This window comes from Brassica oleracea, chromosome C5 (genome assembly GCF_000695525.1).
Source record: "Brassica oleracea var. oleracea cultivar TO1000 chromosome C5, BOL, whole genome shotgun sequence".
NCBI lineage: Eukaryota > Viridiplantae > Streptophyta > Magnoliopsida > Brassicales > Brassicaceae > Brassica > Brassica oleracea.
In genome coordinates, this window is record NC_027752.1 from 26,947,132 (window position 1) to 26,965,886 (window position 18,755).

The 18,755-nt window shown below is 40.4% G+C and overlaps 3 protein-coding genes across 3 annotated transcripts; 2 read left to right on the top strand and 1 right to left on the bottom strand.

The window, feature by feature from the left end:
- Window positions 1–2,943: 2,943 nt before the first annotated feature.
- Window positions 2,944–3,717, bottom strand: LOC106344889. The gene has a single exon (XM_013784186.1). The coding sequence runs from the start codon at window positions 3,715–3,717 to the stop codon at window positions 2,944–2,946; it is 774 nt and encodes a 257-aa protein (XP_013639640.1).
- Window positions 3,718–7,561: 3,844 nt separating this feature from the next.
- LOC106343169 (calcium-dependent protein kinase 11) lies at window positions 7,562–9,968 on the top strand. Its single transcript, XM_013782317.1, has 7 exons — window positions 7,562–8,184; window positions 8,466–8,609; window positions 8,708–8,860; window positions 8,948–9,063; window positions 9,128–9,295; window positions 9,389–9,613; window positions 9,693–9,968. Exons 1-7 carry the CDS (start codon window positions 7,647–7,649, stop codon window positions 9,840–9,842), a joined length of 1,494 nt encoding a protein of 497 aa, XP_013637771.1. The 5' UTR covers window positions 7,562–7,646; the 3' UTR covers window positions 9,843–9,968.
- Window positions 9,969–14,374: 4,406 nt separating this feature from the next.
- Window positions 14,375–15,142, top strand: LOC106344890 (retrovirus-related Pol polyprotein from transposon TNT 1-94). The gene has a single exon (XM_013784187.1). It carries the CDS (start codon window positions 14,375–14,377, stop codon window positions 15,140–15,142), a length of 768 nt encoding a protein of 255 aa, XP_013639641.1.
- Window positions 15,143–18,755: the final 3,613 nt, after the last annotated feature.

An 18,755-nucleotide genomic window follows, 5' to 3' on the forward strand; every position in this document is an offset into this window, starting at 1 on the left:
CCCTTTGCACTGTAGACTCACAATAATAGAGTTTAGAGAGAGAGACAAAAGAGAGAAAGAAGAGAGAAGGAGGAGAAAACTCGTCAGGCTATTTCAAGACTAGTTTTGGAGGATCAAACGGAACTTGATCGGGCTGATATTTTGTGGGAAGCTTCTTCAGTCAGTGGGTTAGAGTTTCACCGAAGGGGTTTGGATTTCAACGGTTGGATCTTCTGTTGTCGGAGTTTTAGTGAAGCTGGTCGTCACAGTTCTTCAGCGGGACAGTCTTGGGTGTTTGGTAAATCCGACGGTGAGATCTTCTCTTCTTGAGCTGAAATTTGGCGGAGGTATTGTTGACTTGTTTATCTTGGATTTGTACGGTTGGATTAGTCTCTGGATGCCGGAATCCTTGTTAACTGAGGTCGTTTGGTTGCTGCCGGTTTTTTGAAGCTTTGTGTTGCTCTCTTGTTGTTGTTGTTTGTGTTGGAGATAGCTCTTTGTAGCTAGACTCTCTGTTCTGTTCAGACTGTTGAACAGGGAGGATGTGGTTGTACTCATACCATTTATATAGTGGATTTTTGAGTGGACTACAGTCCCGTGGTTTTTCCTTCTCACATCGAAGAGGTTTTCCACGTAAAAATTGTGTGTCTCATTTACGTTTTTCTGCATATTACATCCCGACATCGTCGAAGTATTTTCTTCACAGGTTCACACAAGGTCAGAGGAACACGACCATTAGTATTTTCGCTGCGCCGTGTGACTTTTACCAACAATTTCAAAGACGTATCGGACGGTTTATTCTTTTTTCTCTGTATTATTGGGCCACTATATATATATTAGACATAAATTATACAACTGGATTCAGAATCACAACTCTCCATAATGAATGCAAATAAGAAGGAGACGTGCAAGATAAAGTGGGTCCATGTCATGTAAACGTGTTATCCGTTATCCGCCAATCTACTCTCTCTGCGACCAGACCCCACTAGCCAATCAAATAAAATTATTTGTTGAGTTTTTTTTTGGGGTCAAAACGGCTAGTTGAGTTTATTTGATTTTATTTCCATGGTTATTTTCTTGATTCTAAATTATTTTGTGTTGTTCTTACGTACGAACATGTTGGTAACATATACGTTTATTTGGATTATTTTACTCATGCGTTGGCAGGACCGGCTTATATAGAGGACGAGCGGTGCGACCATTCCGAGCTCAATCTGTGTCCCCCTATTTTTTAATAGATAAGAATCCGATTTTTTTTAAAAATACATGTATTTTTATATTAAAAATAAGAAAAAGTTCAAATTCTTTTATATCAAAATATTTTTTTATTTCCATAGATTTATTTTACTTTTGGTATTTTGTAAAACAACATATATCTATCAGATTTTTTAAAGAAAAATAATAGTTTGGAAATTAAATTTTTTTTACCTCAAAATTCATGACACCATTGAGTCGGCCTCGTGGGTTAGGCCACCTCAAGCTGAATTTGATAGGACAAGCCGAAGCCATGAATAATTAAAAACATTCTATTTGTATTAGTATTACAACAATTATTTTCCCGACCAAAGAGGATATATGCTACAAATACATCTTAAAACCCCCCAAAAACAAATAGAAGATGAATCTCTGATTCGTTCTTCTTCAACTATTTGATATGGTAAAACATTCTCACGTAGTGATTAGTCTATAGCTAATGTGATTATATCATCCAAAGTTTTTTTTTTCTAAACCGTAAATATCATATGAAAAGAAGATTTTACAAGAACATCTTTCGTCTGAGCTATCTTGGCAAAAAGAAAAAAAAAAGATGGATCATGATTAAAACCTACAAGACTGGGAAATTTACATTTCGGCATCGCCAGGTACAGAGGACCGACACGTGACAACACGTGACTAGTTTGGATCACTTCTGTGGGGCCTAGAGCTGTAAACTGGGCGAGCCCACGTCCATTAGCCCATATCCATTTGTCCATTTATTGTTCGCGGACAGAGAGTGACCATGTCCATTAAAAACCATGTCCATTAAGGACCATACCCACTAACACCCATATTTTCATGGGATGCCATGGGGTCCATAATGACCATATAAGAAATTTTAAATTTTAATTTATAAGTCTACAATTATATATACAAGTTCATAAAATTAAAATTCATCCATAAATTCAAAAGTACAACAATACATAAGTTCATAAGTACAACAATTCTGGTCTTGGCGGGAAAAATCGATTTTGCGGTTTTGGCGGAAAAACTCGATTTTGCAGTTTTGACGGGAAAACTCGATTTTGCAGTTTTGGCGGAAAAACTCATTTTTGCGGTTTTGGCGGAAAACTAGATTTTCTGATTTTGGCAGAGAAACTCGATTTTTCGGTTTTGCCATGGGTCCATAATGACCATATAAGAAATTTTAATGTATAAAACTAAAATTACATATACAAGTTCATAAAATTAAAATTCATCCATAAATTCATAAGTACAATAATACATAAGTTCATAAGTACAACAATTTTGGTTTTGGTGAGAAAAATCGATTTTGTGGTTTTGGCAGGAAAACTCGATTTTCCGGTTTTGGCGGGAAAATTCGATTTTGCGTTTTGAAAAAAAACTCAATTTTGCGGTTCTGACGGAAAAACTCGATTTTCTGGTTCTGGCGGAAAAATTTGATATCAAAATTTAAGCGAAAAAATCGATTTTACGATTTTAGCAGAAAAACTTAAATTTTAGAAACCCTAAGTTTTGTGACCATTGGACAGTCCACGTCCATAAAGCCCAAAACCCACAAAGACCATTTTCTTAATGGTCTTCCACATTTTCTCCAATAAAAACCAATGGAAAAAATGGGTTTGTCCATATTAAGCCCGTTTGTATATGGACATGGGCAACCATTGGACGGCCCGCCCATTTGACACCTCTAGTGGGGCCAGGATACCTCTGTATAATTCAAAAAAAAAACCTATAAGACACATTTTATCTTAGCCACATGGCCATAAGTGAATCAAAATGTTTCCTACGCCTCCTTGATGAGATGATGTTCTGTAGGTCTTTGCCAATGCCATAGAACACAGCTGCTACTGAGATATATGTTTGATTGCGTACCAGGTTGTTTCTCTGCTTCCATAGATGGTATATCACCGTCTGAACAGCTAGCTTCCTAAGGAGAGAAAGTTTGGAAGAAGATGCAGCTCTGATCCAGGACAAGAGCTCTGACCAGTCTGCGAACATGGTGTTTGGTGGCTGGCATCTGAGCAGGACCTCCCTCCAAACTTCTTGAATGTATTCGCATGAAAGCATGAGATGATCCCTCATCTCTTCGAAGTTGGAGTAAAAAGAGCAGGAGGGTGAGACCGGTAATCCCCATGCTGCAAGTCTTGATCGTGTAGGCAACCTGTCGTAGTTTGCGATCCACATAGTGAAGCTATGCTTCGGAATTTCTCCTTTGAACCAGACCACATCCACCCAATTTTTGATCTGTTGACGCGACCTGAGCACTTCCCACGTTGTGGAAGACCTGAAAACATGTAAAGAAGAATCACCAGCCACCCATTCGTAATCATCACAAACATCAACATTTAATGGCAAGGTTATAGTCGTAAAGTGAGCATGTAAATCAACTTCCTCTTGAGAACGTGGATGTGTAAGGGTCCAATGTGATCCTGCTATAGCATCTGCAACGACTGCATTCTTGCTTACTCGCAAGGCTCTAAGTCCCGCGGGACCAATGTGTTCTATCAACAGACCCATGGGAGTCCACTGATCGGACCAGAAGCTTGCTGTGAGACCGTTACCCAGCCTTGTTTTACTAAACTGGAGCGCAAGAGGTCTCAGGTCCAGCAGCTTTCTCCATGCCCAAGAGTCAGAAGCATTCTCTGCAATGGTCCAGAAAGAATGGCCATTCAGGTGCGTGCTCCAGTGCCAGTCTGCCCACAGAGAGGGAGTTCAGATGAACTTTAGGCATAACACTAGATAGTAGTATCCAGATGAACTTTAGGCATAACACCTGGTTCCATATGGAGAAGCTCCGGAGGCCTAGACCGCCTTCTTCCTTAGGTAGACAAACAATTGTCCAAGCTATCTTTGCTATGCTTCTCTGGTTCCATATTGGTCCAGAACCGGTGAGGTTTTTCCTGATTGAGTTCGAGCACCTCACTGGTCTGAACTACGAATGTATTAAGAACCTGGATAATCCCGCTGTAGAGGTGACAGATGAGTTGGCTCGTTTCTGGGAGTTGATGGCTGTGGATATTGATGCTGGTCCAAGTTCTCAGCAAATAGTAACAGCATGTGAGAGATGTGGAGAGTAGTCTCGGGATGACTGCATGTGGCTAGGATACTTAGCCATCTACACATGATTCATTGAAGGAAAAAAGTATTCATCCGCTACACGGGCGAGTCCTGCAAGGCTAATGATGGATCTAAAAGACTTTGAGACCTACCCATGGGGAAGACTGGCCTTTAAGACCCTGATCGACTCTGTGAAGGCCAAAAATTTGACAAAGACTTGTTATACCGTAGATGGGTTTATTCGAGTTCTCCAAGTTTGGGTCTACTACGCTCTGCCCGACCTTGCTGCAAGCTTTGGAAAACCTATACAAAACAAACCAAGTCCCCCTTTGTTGGCTTACAAGGGACATAAAGGACGAAAATTTGTCAAAAAGACTATCAGCACATGTATATCTGATTATTCCAAATAATATAGTACTAATTAATCTTTGTCAATTATAACTTGATATTTACTTAATGCAAACTCGCGTGGTCAACTATGAGGCGAAGGAGATAGATGAAATGTTCCCTAAATGGGACAATGATGAGAGTGATGTGGTGGTTGAAAACTTGGTGAAGTTCATGTTTGCTGCTAAAGGTAAATGGAAGTGGACCCAAGAGTGTTGGCCAGTCCAAGGTGCTGAGAAATAGACCAATCCTGTCTATGTGAAGCAAGAAAGTCCTCAGCCCACTGTGAACGAAGAAAAAAGAGCTCCGAAGAAAGCTCGTACAGAATCCCCTGCTGCTGATAGGAATGGGATTACGAGAGTAGAGATTGAACAATTATTCAAGGATATGACGGAAGTTATGACTGTTGGGTTTGGTCAGTGCGTAAAAGAGGTGAAGCTTCTCGGGGGTAGGATGGAAGCTTTGGAGAAGAAGGTGAGAATCAACTTCTGGCACTGACTCTAATGAAATTCAAGTCCCCCTTTCAGACACCGGGAAGGATATGAAAGAACCAGGGGTTAGTACCAAACCGTCAACCAAAAAACGAGTGCTGCGAAATACTAGGCTAAATACTAAGTTACCGTAGTGAAAGTTGGATTTGGTTTGTTATGTTTGAATGGTTTTCCTCCCTTATGTCAGAACTCTTGGATTTGGTTTGTTATGTACGAATTTTTCTTCCTTATGTGATTGTTGGCTTTTTTATAACTGTGATTGTTATGTTGGTTTTGACATTCCCATTGTAATCAGAATTGCAGAGTGAGAGTGTTAACGGGGAAAAAGGAGGAAGGGAAAACAATGTTCATGCTGCCAACACAGAACCAAGTGTTGTCATTATGGACAAAACAAAATCAACCAAATCAGATTTATAGAGGGAGGGAGAGAGACGCGTATCAAAGAAAGATATAGTTAAGGAATATTGTCATGCAAAGAGTGAATGAGAAAGGAAGCTTGGTGCGTCACATCAATCTCCATTTCTGAGAAATAGCACAGCCAAACAGATCGTTCCAACCAAGAACGTTGGTCATGGATATGATCCATTTGCACCCGTTGACAAGAAGAACGCTAAAGTGCTTCTTGACCTTTTGAAGAAAGATCCGTAAGTCATGATATCTCACACATTTTGAAAAAAATGTCAAGTTTTTCTGATAGAATTTTGCTGTTTACACACATCATACACTATGTTTTGGAAAAAAAAAGCCTTCTGGAAGTCGAAGTTTTTGGTTTGCCACCCTCCGAACCCCCCTGAAATGGCTCTTAGGCTTTGTAAGTCTCCTAAACACTACTCGGACCATAAGACTTCAGGAAGACTTCATGAAGTATTCGGGAAGACTTTTGACTTCATGAAGACTTCAGGAAGACTTCAGGAAGTCTTCATTCAGTCTTCCCGAAGTCTTCCCTAAGTCTTCCTGAAGTCTTCCCGAAGTCTTCCCGAAGTCTTCCTGAAGTCTTCCTGCAGTCTTCCCGACGTCTTTTTGTCTCTTATGAAGCGTTCTGACTTGTTATATTTTGAATGCAGCACATGGATGGTTTTATGAATTTATTGAGGCTTCGATATTCCGAGCATCCAGAGCATTTTAGGTCCTATAGGCTTTGCTTTCTTGATTCCAATTTTGGTATGATGTGGATCGACAAGTACGGGGAATTTAAGAGCTCAGAGCTTGGTAGCAACGGTTTAGGAAGAAGGCTCCCTCCCGGGGCATTTGATCATTATGCAGGCCTGGCTCCAGAATACCGCCATTCAAACCGTACTTGGGGAAACGAAGTGGATGATATATATGCGCCAGTGAGACGTACATTATGGATTTTACATATCTTGATCAAGTTCCGAACTTGTCTATCACTTGTGATGTGAATAGGAGGAGTATCTGGAGCCATTTGTTACATCATTTCTTCTGGTAAAGAGTAAGTAAAATGGACAACCGCTCTGTTCATGTCCAGGTTATAATCTTCTTGAATTATTTCAACGAGATCGGCATGTGTAGAACTATCACTCAAAAAGCACAATCTCGCTCCCTTGACATTATCCACCACAAAATCCCAACAATTATCTCTGAACAACCATTTTCCATAGACTACAGTTAACGGCCGAATCATCTACAAAAAATATATCAGATTAGAACAAATTAGCAAACACAGAACATCAACTTAATAAAACAAAATCTTCGGAGAAGACATCTTATGAAGTCTTCTACAAGTATTCTATGAGGAAGACTTACAAAAGACTTCTCCGTTTAGCTTGAAACATTATTAAGCATCAATGTTTGTAAATTCATAATTATCACCAATTAAATTATAAATTCAACTTAGTATTCCCAATATTGACTAATTAACATGAATTAGCAAGAAAAAAAATTAAAAATTCATTTAAATTTTTGACAAATTTAAAGTTTAATAAATATTTACGTAGAAGAACTTTTTTGAAGTCATCTACGGAAGACTTCAAAAGAAGTCTACTCTGTGTAGACTTCAAAAGAAGTTTTCTATTTATGTCATTTTCGTAATTGCAAATTTACGAAGGAAGACTTTTTAAGAAGTCCATTCTACAGAAGACATCTTCGGAAATTTTTCTTTGTAAATATTGGCTTAGTTTTGAAATTGATTTTTTTCGAAATCTCCATAGAAGATTTCTAAATAAGTCTTCTCGGATAAATATGTTACTTTTGAATTTGAGCGAAATTAGTCAGAATTTTGACTTTTTGTAGAAGACTTCTAGGTAAATCTATCTGGACAATACTTCAAAGGAATTGTTTTCTAAGTTTTCCAGAAGTATTTTCAATGTCGCATACTTTTTTGCAATTATGATACCTAATATTTCAAGAAATTAAAATAATAATAGAAAATGAAAAATAAACAAATGTGATGAAAATGATATAAGAGTGAGTCAAAAAAAAATATGGAGAAGAGGGAAGAAAGCAAAGAAAAACTCCGATATCATCATCTACAGAAATCGAGATCGCAGAAAAATGGAGAAAGCAAATCCTAGACGCCCTTCAAACACTGTTCTTCCTTACCAAACTCCTCGATTAAGAGATCACTACCTCCTGGGGAAGAAGCTAGGCCAAGGCCAATTCGGCACGACCTATCTCTGCACCGAGAAGTCAACCTCCGCGAATTACGCCTGCAAATCGATCCCTAAGCGGAAGCTGGTGTGCCGAGAAGATTACGAGGATGTCTGGCGCGAGATTCAGATCATGCATCATCTCTCGGAGCACCCGAACGTTGTCCGGATCAAGGGTACCTACGAGGATTCTGTCTTCGTACACATCGTGATGGAGGTCTGCGAAGGAGGTGAGCTGTTCGATCGGATTGTGGCGAAGGGTCATTTCAGCGAGCGTGAGGCGGTGAAGCTTATAAAGACGATTCTTGCGGTGGTGGAGGCATGCCATTCGCTTGGGGTTATGCATAGAGATCTCAAGCCTGAGAATTTCTTGTTTGATAGCCCCAAGGAAGATGCCAAGCTTAAGGCTACGGATTTTGGCTTGTCTGTCTTCTACAAACCAGGTTTGCTTTTAGATTCATCTCTTTGTTCAAATCTTTCCCACATTGTCAACTTCTTGTTTTTTTTTCTTTTGTTTAGTTGAAATTCAAAAGTTTGCTGCTTGCTTGATCATTGTTTCTTTGTTAGCAAAACGTTTCTTGTATTAGATGTTGTTTCTTGGTTGATCAGATCTTTTGCTTAGATGGCTTCTTCTTGCTAGGAAAAGGTTTTGGTATGCGTAGGGTTGATTATGTGTTGATTGGATCATCGAATAATTGTTGTTTTGTTTTGTTTGCGTCTTCAGGACAATATCTATACGACGTAGTTGGAAGCCCGTACTATGTTGCACCAGAGGTTCTAAAGAAATGTTATGGACCTGAAATAGATGTGTGGAGCGCCGGTGTTATCCTCTACATTTTACTAAGCGGTGTCCCTCCTTTCTGGGCAGGTTAGTCTACAAAAGATAAAAAAGCCTTTTCTTATTTACAAGTTTCATGTCTTATTTGAATGATGGATGCATCTCTCTCTCTATCTTGGCGCTTGCAGAAACCGAGTCTGGAATCTTTAGACAGATATTGCAAGGGAAGTTAGATTTCAAATCTGACCCGTGGCCTACTATCTCAGAAGCTGCTAAAGATCTGATCTACAAGATGCTTGAAAGGAGCCCCAAGAAACGAATTTCTGCACATGAGGCCTTGTGTAAGGCTTGTTCATTTAGTATCAACTCTTTTTTTTTTATTGTGTCTTTGTGGATAATGAGTATTGAGTTCGTTCTGAATGTATTAGGTCACCCATGGATTGTGGATGAAGAGGCAGCACCAGACAAGCCTCTTGACCCAGCAGTCTTATCACGACTAAAGCAGTTCTCACAGATGAACAAGATTAAGAAAATGGCCTTGCGGGTATTAATGAACAACAGTCATTTTTATGTTCAACCCATTAGCTGATTCCTCTCAACACTCTCAGGTTATCGCTGAGAGGCTTTCAGAGGAAGAAATTGGAGGTCTAAAGGAATTATTCAAAATGATAGACACAGACAACAGCGGGACGATTACATTTGAAGAGCTCAAAGCGGGTTTGAAGAGAGTCGGATCCGAGCTGATGGAATCAGAGATCAAGTCTCTTATGGATGCGGTATCACTAACAATACCATGACCAAATAAACTCTCTTTCTCTTTTGTCAACATTTGGACTTGTTAAGAGAGAACAATTTTGTTTTGGGCACAGGCGGATATTGATAACAGTGGCACAATAGACTACGGAGAGTTTCTAGCAGCGACACTACACATGAACAAGATGGAGAGAGAAGAGAATCTGGTGGCAGCATTTTCGTATTTTGACAAGGACGGGAGCGGATATATCACCATTGATGAGCTGCAGTCAGCATGCACAGAGTTTGGTCTATGTGATACACCTCTTGATGACATGATCAAGGAGATTGATCTTGATAATGTATGTAACCAACCACACTTGTTATCCTCTAATGTTGATGTATTATATACGAGTACTGAGGTATTGTAAACGAATGTAGGACGGGAAGATAGATTTCTCGGAGTTTACGGCAATGATGAAGAAAGGAGATGGAGTTGGGAGAAGCAGAACCATGATGAAAAACTTGAACTTCAACATTGCTGACGCTTTTGGAGTTGATGAACAAAGCGCTCAAAAGTCTGATGATTGACCCCCCACCCCAGCCAATCGATCCATCGACAATTTCTTTTTGGCAAAACTAAAAAAAATAATATCAATTTTAGTTTCTTACATATCTCTTGGAACTGAGAATAATGAAATGTTTTTTTTTTTTGCTTTTTTTTTGCTTTTTTTTTTCGTAGATGAGCAACTTTTAGAATTTTTGTCATTTTGCTTCACAATAAATGACTAAATTTCAGAGAAATGAATGTAGAGGTACAGTGCCTCGGAATAATAAAACTCTGAGCTACTAAAAAAAATGAATGCCCATTAGTTGATAAAAGTTTTCTAAAAAGTTATATTAATGGTAACGTAGGCTTCTGGACTTCTTATTTGTGCTTCTGGACTTCTTATTTGTTTAACTTTTTTTCCTCTAAAATATATGTTTATTATTATAGCATAAAGAGATTACAATGCCGGCGGATTATGATCCCGATCGAAAGCTGGCGGACGACAGAGATGTCCCCGAGACATTAGCCCACACATAGGAAACGAAATGATATAAGTAACTAACCTTAAACATACCATAGCTAAACCCATAACCACATAACCCATAACTAGCCTCTGCCAAACATTGTCTTCTTAAATACATGACCCTGCAGAATACGAGCAGCTTTTCAGTATGTTAACACACTATACTAACCATGAAGTTTTTTTTTAAGGTGTCAACAGCGGGGATTCGAAGCTGGGTTAAGGGGTGTCACAAACGTACTTTACCAACAGAGCTGGTGATATTTCAATGTTAATGAAGAATGTGTCCATTGTATTAATGTATGTGGTTATCTCGAACCACCGGTCTAATAGAACTAGAGTAACCGGTTTAGGTTATCTAGATACATGTGTTGTATCACGTGAGCTAAGCGGTGTAAAACGGTATTGTATAAACCGTTATGCTTAGCCTTATCTCGAGCTAGAGTTCTAAGTGATAGAGCAAAGCTTTTAGACTCGAGATAGATAGAGAGATCGGTGGAGTCGAGGTTGTAATCCGAGAGCTCAAGATTGAGCTGAGTAGTGGATTGCTGATCAAATATCAGCCCCAGGAGAAACGGCCTTCTCACATTGAGGAGGTGCAGTGAACCTGGGTAAACATATCGAGTCTCTTCTTTCTTGTTGATTCAATCTCATAGATCTAGGTCAATCGAAGCAGATAATCAAACAAAGTGGTATCAGAGCTTGTGTTAAGCTTCGGGAAGATTGCGATTGGAGATCCTAGGGTTCGAAGAAGAAGATCGATGACGGAATCCAAGATTGAGATCGAGAGGTTCGACGGCAATGGCGATTTCTCGCTTTGGAAGAGGAAGATGTACGCTTATCTAAGCGTGTACGGTTTCAAAGATGTTCTAGAAGAAAAGATCTCAAGCTCAGAGGTCAAGGAAGATGTATCGGAGGAAGAAGATCCAGACACGAAGAAGAAGAAGGTATCAGATCAAGAATTGAGAATGGAGCGGTGCGAAAAGGCGATGAATATGATCTTCCTGAACGTAGGAGATCACGTTCTGAGAAAGATCGAAAGATGCACAACAGCGGCGGAGACATGGTCTCTTCTTGAAGCTCTCTACATGCCGAAGTTGCTCCCTAATAGAGTTCATGCACAACTGCAACTATATGGATTCAAGATGCAAGAACACCGATCCATTGATGAGAATATAGACGACTTTCTCAAGATTGTTGGACAACTAAGTCAAAGTATGATCAACTCAAAGAGACGTTGAAGTACAACAGAGACGTGATTAAGCTAGGGGACATAGCGAGTTCTGCTAAGTCAAAGGAGAAAGAAATTAAGGAGTTGTTAGGATCTCATCCAAGTTCAGAAGGGCACTATGTTCGGGGTAGATCAGAAAATCGCAACTGGTCAGGGAACAAAGGAAAGAGGAATGGAAGGTCACGGTCGAAGTGAGCTGAGGGAAAGAACATATGCTGGATTTGTGGCAAAGAGGGGCATTTCAAGAAGTAGTGTTACAAGTGGTTGGAGAGGAACAAAGGGAAGTTTCAGTCTCAGAATAAGCCTGAGTCATCGTTGGCAAGAGACGATGCACAAGATCTGGTTGGTCTCATAGCAAGTGAGATCAATCTCACTCAGAGCCAAAATGACTTAGAGGAATGGGTGTTAGACACGGGCTGCTCTTTCCACATGACATCGAGAAAAGAGCTTTTCATCAATCTACAAGAAGTAACTTTTGGAAAGGTCAGGATGGCAAACGAAAGTCACACAGAAGTCATAGGCATTGGGTCAGTCAGATTTAGAAATCAGGATGGTATGACATTGGTTCTACACGAGGTGAGGTACATGCCATGAATTGCCAGAAATCTCATATCATTGGGATGCTTGAGAGCAAAGGGTGTGAGTTCAAAGGCTCTTGTGGTACACTAAAGATTGTGCTGGGATGCGTGGTGATAATGAGGGGAGAGCGCAAAGGCAATGACACATTGTATATTCTACAAGGCACTGCACTCAAGCCAGAAGCTTGTTCTGCTAAGTCTACCAGTTCAGTGCAGTCAGAGGAAACAAAGATGGCCACAACGCGCCTTTGGCACAGCAGATTGGGGCATGTAGGACAGAAGGGCTTAGAAATCCTTGCTAAAGAGTGCTGTATTGACAAGGCAAGTATTACAAGCCTTGAGTTATGTGAGGACTGTATCATAGGGAAAGCTCACAGGGTAAGCTTCGGACCAGCTAAGCATGTCACTAAGGAGAAGCTGGACTACGTGCACTCAGACTTATGGGGTTCTCCTAACGTACCCAAGAGTCTTGGGATGTGTCAGTATTTTATCACCTTTACTGATGATTGGTCGAGAAAGGTGTGGATTTACTTTCTCAAGACCAAAAATGAAGCCTTTGAGAAGTTTGTAGAGTGGAAGAAGATAGTTGAGACTCAGTCTGAAAGAAAAGTGAAGAAGCTAAGGACGAATAACGGGCTCGAGTACTACCACTTGAGATTTGATAAGTTCTGTAAAGATGAAGGTGTAGTACGGCACATGACATGTACTTATACCCCTCAGCAAAACGGAGTAGCTGAGAAACTCAACATAAGCATCATGAATAAGGTCCGAAGCATGCTCAGTGAGAGTGGTCTGGAGGTCAAGTTTTGGGCAGAGGCAGCTTCAACATCTGTTTACGTGATCAACATGCTATCGTCCTCAGCAATTGAATTCAAGATCCCTGAATAGTTGTGGACTTCAGCCATGCCAGACTTATCATAGTTGAGAAGATTCAGGTGTGTGGTTTATGTTCATACCAACGAGGGAAAGCTGAATCCAATATCAAAGAAGGGGGTCTTCACTGGTTATCCTGAGGGTGTCAAAGGATTTAGAGTCTGGTTGACAGAGGAGGAACGATGTGTCATAAGTAGGAATGTCATATTCCGAGAAGAATTGATGTACAAAGACATCAACAAGACTGATTCAGGTAACTCTATCCCCGTTCCATATGATTTAACTAACAAAAATTCGAGTCTTGATCTTGCAGGGAATCAAGAAGAGCAGGTTACAGCTCAAGGAGGAGTTTCATGTCCTAGTGGTGATGGTGAAACTTCAGCTCAATCAGAGACTACAGACACGTCAGTGGAAGCAGTGCGTCAACAGGATTTAAAAGACTATCAGCTAGTCAGGGACAGAGGCAGGAGACAGATCAGACAGCCATCAAAGTTTTCAGATTATCAAGTCTATGAGGGTGATGAGGTGATAACTGGGTTCGCGTACTTAGTCATGGAAGATGATGGGAGACCTGAGTCAAGTAACCATCAAGAAGCCTTGGAGGATCCTGATAGCGAATTATGGACTGGTGCAGAACGAGAAGAGATGGCGTCTTTGGTGAAGAATGGTACATGGGTACTAGTGGACAGAGTCAAAGATGAGAAACCTATTGGGTGTAAATGGGTTTACAAGAGAAAGGCAGGAATCGAAGGAGTAGAGGATCCAAGGTTCAAAACGCGTTTGGTGGCTAAGGGTTATGCATAGAAAGAAGGGGTGGACTTTCAGGAGATTTTCTCTCCAGTAGCCAAACATGTGTCGATCAGGTTTCTCCTGTCTATGGTAGTGCATTTCAACATAGAGCTTCAGCAGATGGATGTGAATACGGCATTTCTGCACGGCTATCTGGATGAAGATATATATATGGAGCAGCCAGAAGGTTATGAAGATAAAGAACATCCAGAGAAGGTGTGTCTCTTGAAGAGATCTTTGTACGGGTTGCGTCAGTCACCTCGTCAGTGGAACACTCGGTTTGACGAGTTCATCGTGAGCCAAGGGTGTTCAAGGAGTGTATATGACATTTGTGTGTACTAAAAGGAGTATGAGGAGAACAATTTTGTATATCTGCTCCTATATGTAGATGACATATTGCTGGCATCGAAGAGTAAATCTCAGGTTGAAGGTTTAAAAAGTATCCTTAGCTCAGAATTCGAGATGAAGGATTTGGGTGATGCTAAGAAGATACTAGGAATGTAAATTTCTCGAGATCGGAAGAAGGGTATCTTGACAGTATCTCAAGAAGATTATGCTTGGAAAGTTCTGGGTAACTTCAATATGGAGAAATCAAAGAGTGTATCTACTCCTCTTGGAGCTCATTTTCGTCTGAGTTCAGCTACAGAGAAGGAGGTGAGGGAGCAGGAAGTCTACATGAGAGATATTCCTTATCAGAGTGCAGTTGGGTTGTTGATGTACTCAATGGTAGGAACCAGGCCTGATCTAGCCTATGCTATAGGAATGGTTTACAGATTCATTAGCAGTCCTATCAAGATTCACTGGCAGGCGGTTAAACGGATCCTTAGGTACTTGAGAGGCACTACAAAGGTGAAGCTGGCGTATACGAATGAAGGAAAGTTTATTGTTCGAGGGTACTGTGATGCAGACTATGGAGCTGGCTTGGATAAAAGAAAATCAGTTACTGGAATGGTATTTACAGTCGGTGGTAATGTTGTGAGCTGGAGATCAAATCTTCAGAAGTCTATAGCACTGTCAACTACAGAAGCTGAGTGGATCACATTGGGTGAAGCATCGAGAGAAGCTATGTGGCTGAGAGGTTTTATCAACGAGTTGGGGTTTGAGCAGGATCTGGTAGAAGTGTTCTGTGATTCTCAGAGCGCTATTGCGCTTTCCAGGAACCCGGTTCATCATGAGAAGACAAAACATGTGGACGTGAAGTATAACTTTGTTCGTGAGTTAGTCAGTGAGAAGATCATTGATGTGGTGAAGATTGCGACACAGTACAACCCTGCAGATATTTTCACGAAGGTGTTACCAGTTGGGAAGATGAGAGAAGCCTTGAGGTTTCTCAGAATCACAGAAAACTGAGTATGACAGTTCTAAGTTATTCAGCCTGGTGGGTTTATCAGGGAGATAAGAAGCTGAGCGAGTTTGTTCAGGAAGAGTTGGCATGAAGGGTCAACAGGAGAAGTGAAGCAGGAAGTGAAGGTAAGGAGTTTTGGTTTCAGGAGGAGTTGTTTCCAAAGATCAACCACAGAAGTAATCATATGCGATAATACTTGGACAAGGAGGAGATTTGAAGAATGTGTCCATTGTATTAATGTATGTGGTTATATCGAACCACCGGTCTAATAGAACTAGAGTAACCGATTTAGGTTATCTAGATACATGTGTTGTATCACGTGAGCTAAGCGGTGTAAAACGGTATCGTATAAACCGTTATGCTTAGCCTTATTCCGAGCTAGAGTTCTAAGTGATAGAGCCGAGCTTTTAGACTCGAGATAGATAGAGAGATCGGTGGAGTCGAGGTTGTAATACGAGAGCTCAAGATTGAGCTGAGTAGTGGATTGCTGATCAAAGATCAGCCCCAGGAGTAACGGCCTTCTCACATTGAGGAGGTGCAGTGAACCTGAGTAAACAGATCAAGTCTCTTCTTTCTTGTTGATTCTATCTCATAGATCTAAGTTAATCGCACAATTAATCCATATAAAACATATAAATATCCAAATTTAAGGGGTGACATACCATCTGCTCACATAGGTCTACCACTGCATGCATTGCAGATAAATAAAAATGTTAATTCAAGGACAATACTAACCATGCATTCTTCGTCTAACTCTATGGCTTGTGCTGGGTTCACACAATACCGCACGACGTTTGGTGTATGTGGTGGGACGTTCCACTTTACTTCTTCTTACTAGGTAAAGACCCACGCCGAGCACTAGATGAAAGAATTGGAATTGGAAATCTAATTAAATTTACTTTACATTTTTGTTCATGATTTCCACATCCTCTATGTTCAGAAAAAGCAAACAATGCTTCGTTTAGTGAACTGCAAAGCAAAGTGAGACATGTGTTGCCTTCTTTTTTGTTTTGAATTATACAGAGGTATCCTGGCCCCACAGAAGTGATCCAAACTAGTCACGTGTTGCCATGAGTCGGTCCTCTGTCTCTGGCGATGCCGAAATGTTAATTCCCTAGTGGCCGGGATTCGAACCCAGGTGGCGGTACTCACAGCTGTAAGCCCTTTACCACTAGAACTTGAAGCCCCGGTTAAATGTGTTGACTTCATTTAAGCCTTGTATAAGCACTATTGTTCTCATATCCCAGACATAGACTTGTCCATCGCCTCCTGAGCTCAAAAGCTGCTTCACATCATCACTGAATGCTAAGGACCTGACTGAACCATTCAACTTCAGGTTCCCGTCAGATCTTCCATATTTATGGACACAAGTAAGATATAACGTTCGTTACTGATGTTAGGAGTTTTCAAGACTCCTAATCAAATGTTGTAGTATAAAAGATTGTCGAACCATTCCTAGGTGATTCTAAAGCAAAGGGAATGCAAGTTCATGTTTAAGCTAAGTACAATCCGGTTTTAAAGATTGTACGAACTAAGAACTAATAAGCTAATGCAATAAAGTAATGAACTTTCTTTCTCAATATGAAGCAAGAGGACTCATGGGGCTGCGCATTTGATCTTGGGTGATGTAGATCCAATCTAAGGGTGGCAAGCTATCAATCAAACACTTTCCTTATGCCTAGTCAATAAGCTAAACAAGTTCTATCTCTAGATGAATGTTCTTTTGGTAAAGCAACTCAAGCATCTAATCTCTTAGGTTGAATGTTACTAAAGCAAACATGGAGAACAAGTCTAATAGCAATCTTAACTCCTTTAGCAACTAATCTCTTAGGTAAAGCAAGCTAAAAGCATTGAAGTGTTGGTTCAGGCATTTCATCATACACCTTGTGAGCAGGAAATGCCTAGAGATCTATTTTAGTATGATCAAGACTAAAATAGAATTGAGAACCCTCAACAAGCATGTAAACAAGTAAATTTAACACTAAACACCCTAGATCTTCTCTAATCACCCTTAATCACCCTAGCCTACGAATCCAAGATTAGTCTACTCACTAATAGACATGAATAACCCCAAAACCATGGATAATTCAAGGTTAAACATGATTAGAGAGCAAGATAATCACACAAACACAAAGAATATAGATGAAAAATGATTCAAGATCCAAATTTTCTTTAAAGAGGTTTATGTGTTCTTAGAGAGAAAAGAAGATAATTCCCAACTTTGGGATCTACATGTCTTTGGTAAACCTAATGGTTTCCATTAAAAAGTCTAAAAAGCCCTTTAAAAACACTAAAATTCGACCAGCTGAAAATGTGGCCCGGGTAGAGGTCGGGTCGCCCAACCCGCGCTGGTCTACCCGCGCTGGGTCGTCATGGGTCGTCTTGGGTCGTCCACGCGGGTCGTCCAACCCGCGCTGGTCTACCCGCGCTGGGTCGTCCATGCGGGTCATCTAACCCGCGCTGGTCATCTAACCCGCGCTGGTCTACCCGCGTCAGCTTCCGTCGTCCAGCCTTCTTCGCCCGCGCGGGTAAGGGAACCCGCAGTGGTCTACCCGGGTTCGACCAAGGTTGATATGCCTCTAGTAAATCGATCATAACCCCTCCAATACAGCTTCAAATGACTTGAAACCACTTCCATTAGAAAGCTAATTCAATTCACTATGTCCTCCCAAAATACTAGCAACAGAAGATATCTTTAAGACTTTCATCCATGTTCATCTTTCACCCTTTTGCACCAGAAATGTCTCAAAACACCTCCAAGAACTCCATAGGACACACCAACACCTGATAAAGACTTTTGAATGCAAAATGGATCGTAAAGATGCCTAAATCTATTCTACATGATCAAAATATACAAGAATGGATTATTAAAAACATGTTAATATGCAAGATATCACCTCCCCCAAACTTGTTCTTTACTTGTCCTCAAGTGAACTTTCAAGAACTCATAGGAGAAGAGGTTTGAAGGTGGGAGCTCATAGCCAAAAGACACACTCAATGCACTCAACTTGACATCCTAAAGAAATATAGCAAATAGCATGAACATACTCTCTTATTATGCTCTAGCTTCTCTAGGCCTATAAATACTCTTATGTCTCTACACAAAATTCAATGCTTTTCAACCGTGCTCTCTCCACCAACCCTCACATTGATTCACACACACACACACAAAGTGAATTCTCACAGATGGGCACATGATCTCAATCATTTGGCTAGGTGATAAAATGGTCTAATATGGATGAAGAGGAGGGTTCAATGCAATCATTTTATGGTGGCAAACACTCAAGAATCAAGGAGCTTGATCATTATGCAAAATTTATCTAAGACTAGAAGCAATTCATGCATACATGTATCCATCCTCATCATTCTACCCCATTCCGAAGTGATTACAAATTCTACACCCTTTTCATTCATCCCATAAACCAAAATGAAAAACACTCACATCACTCACCCAATGAACAACATTCTTTTCTTAAGACTCAACCACTAAGGACCTCTTATTCACTTTTCACATTTCTAAGCTCTAACACTTTTTATTATCACTTCCCCACTATCTTATTGAATATTTCTTTTTTTTTTCTTTTTTTTATAGAGGGGGAAGGTCTCAAACAATACAAT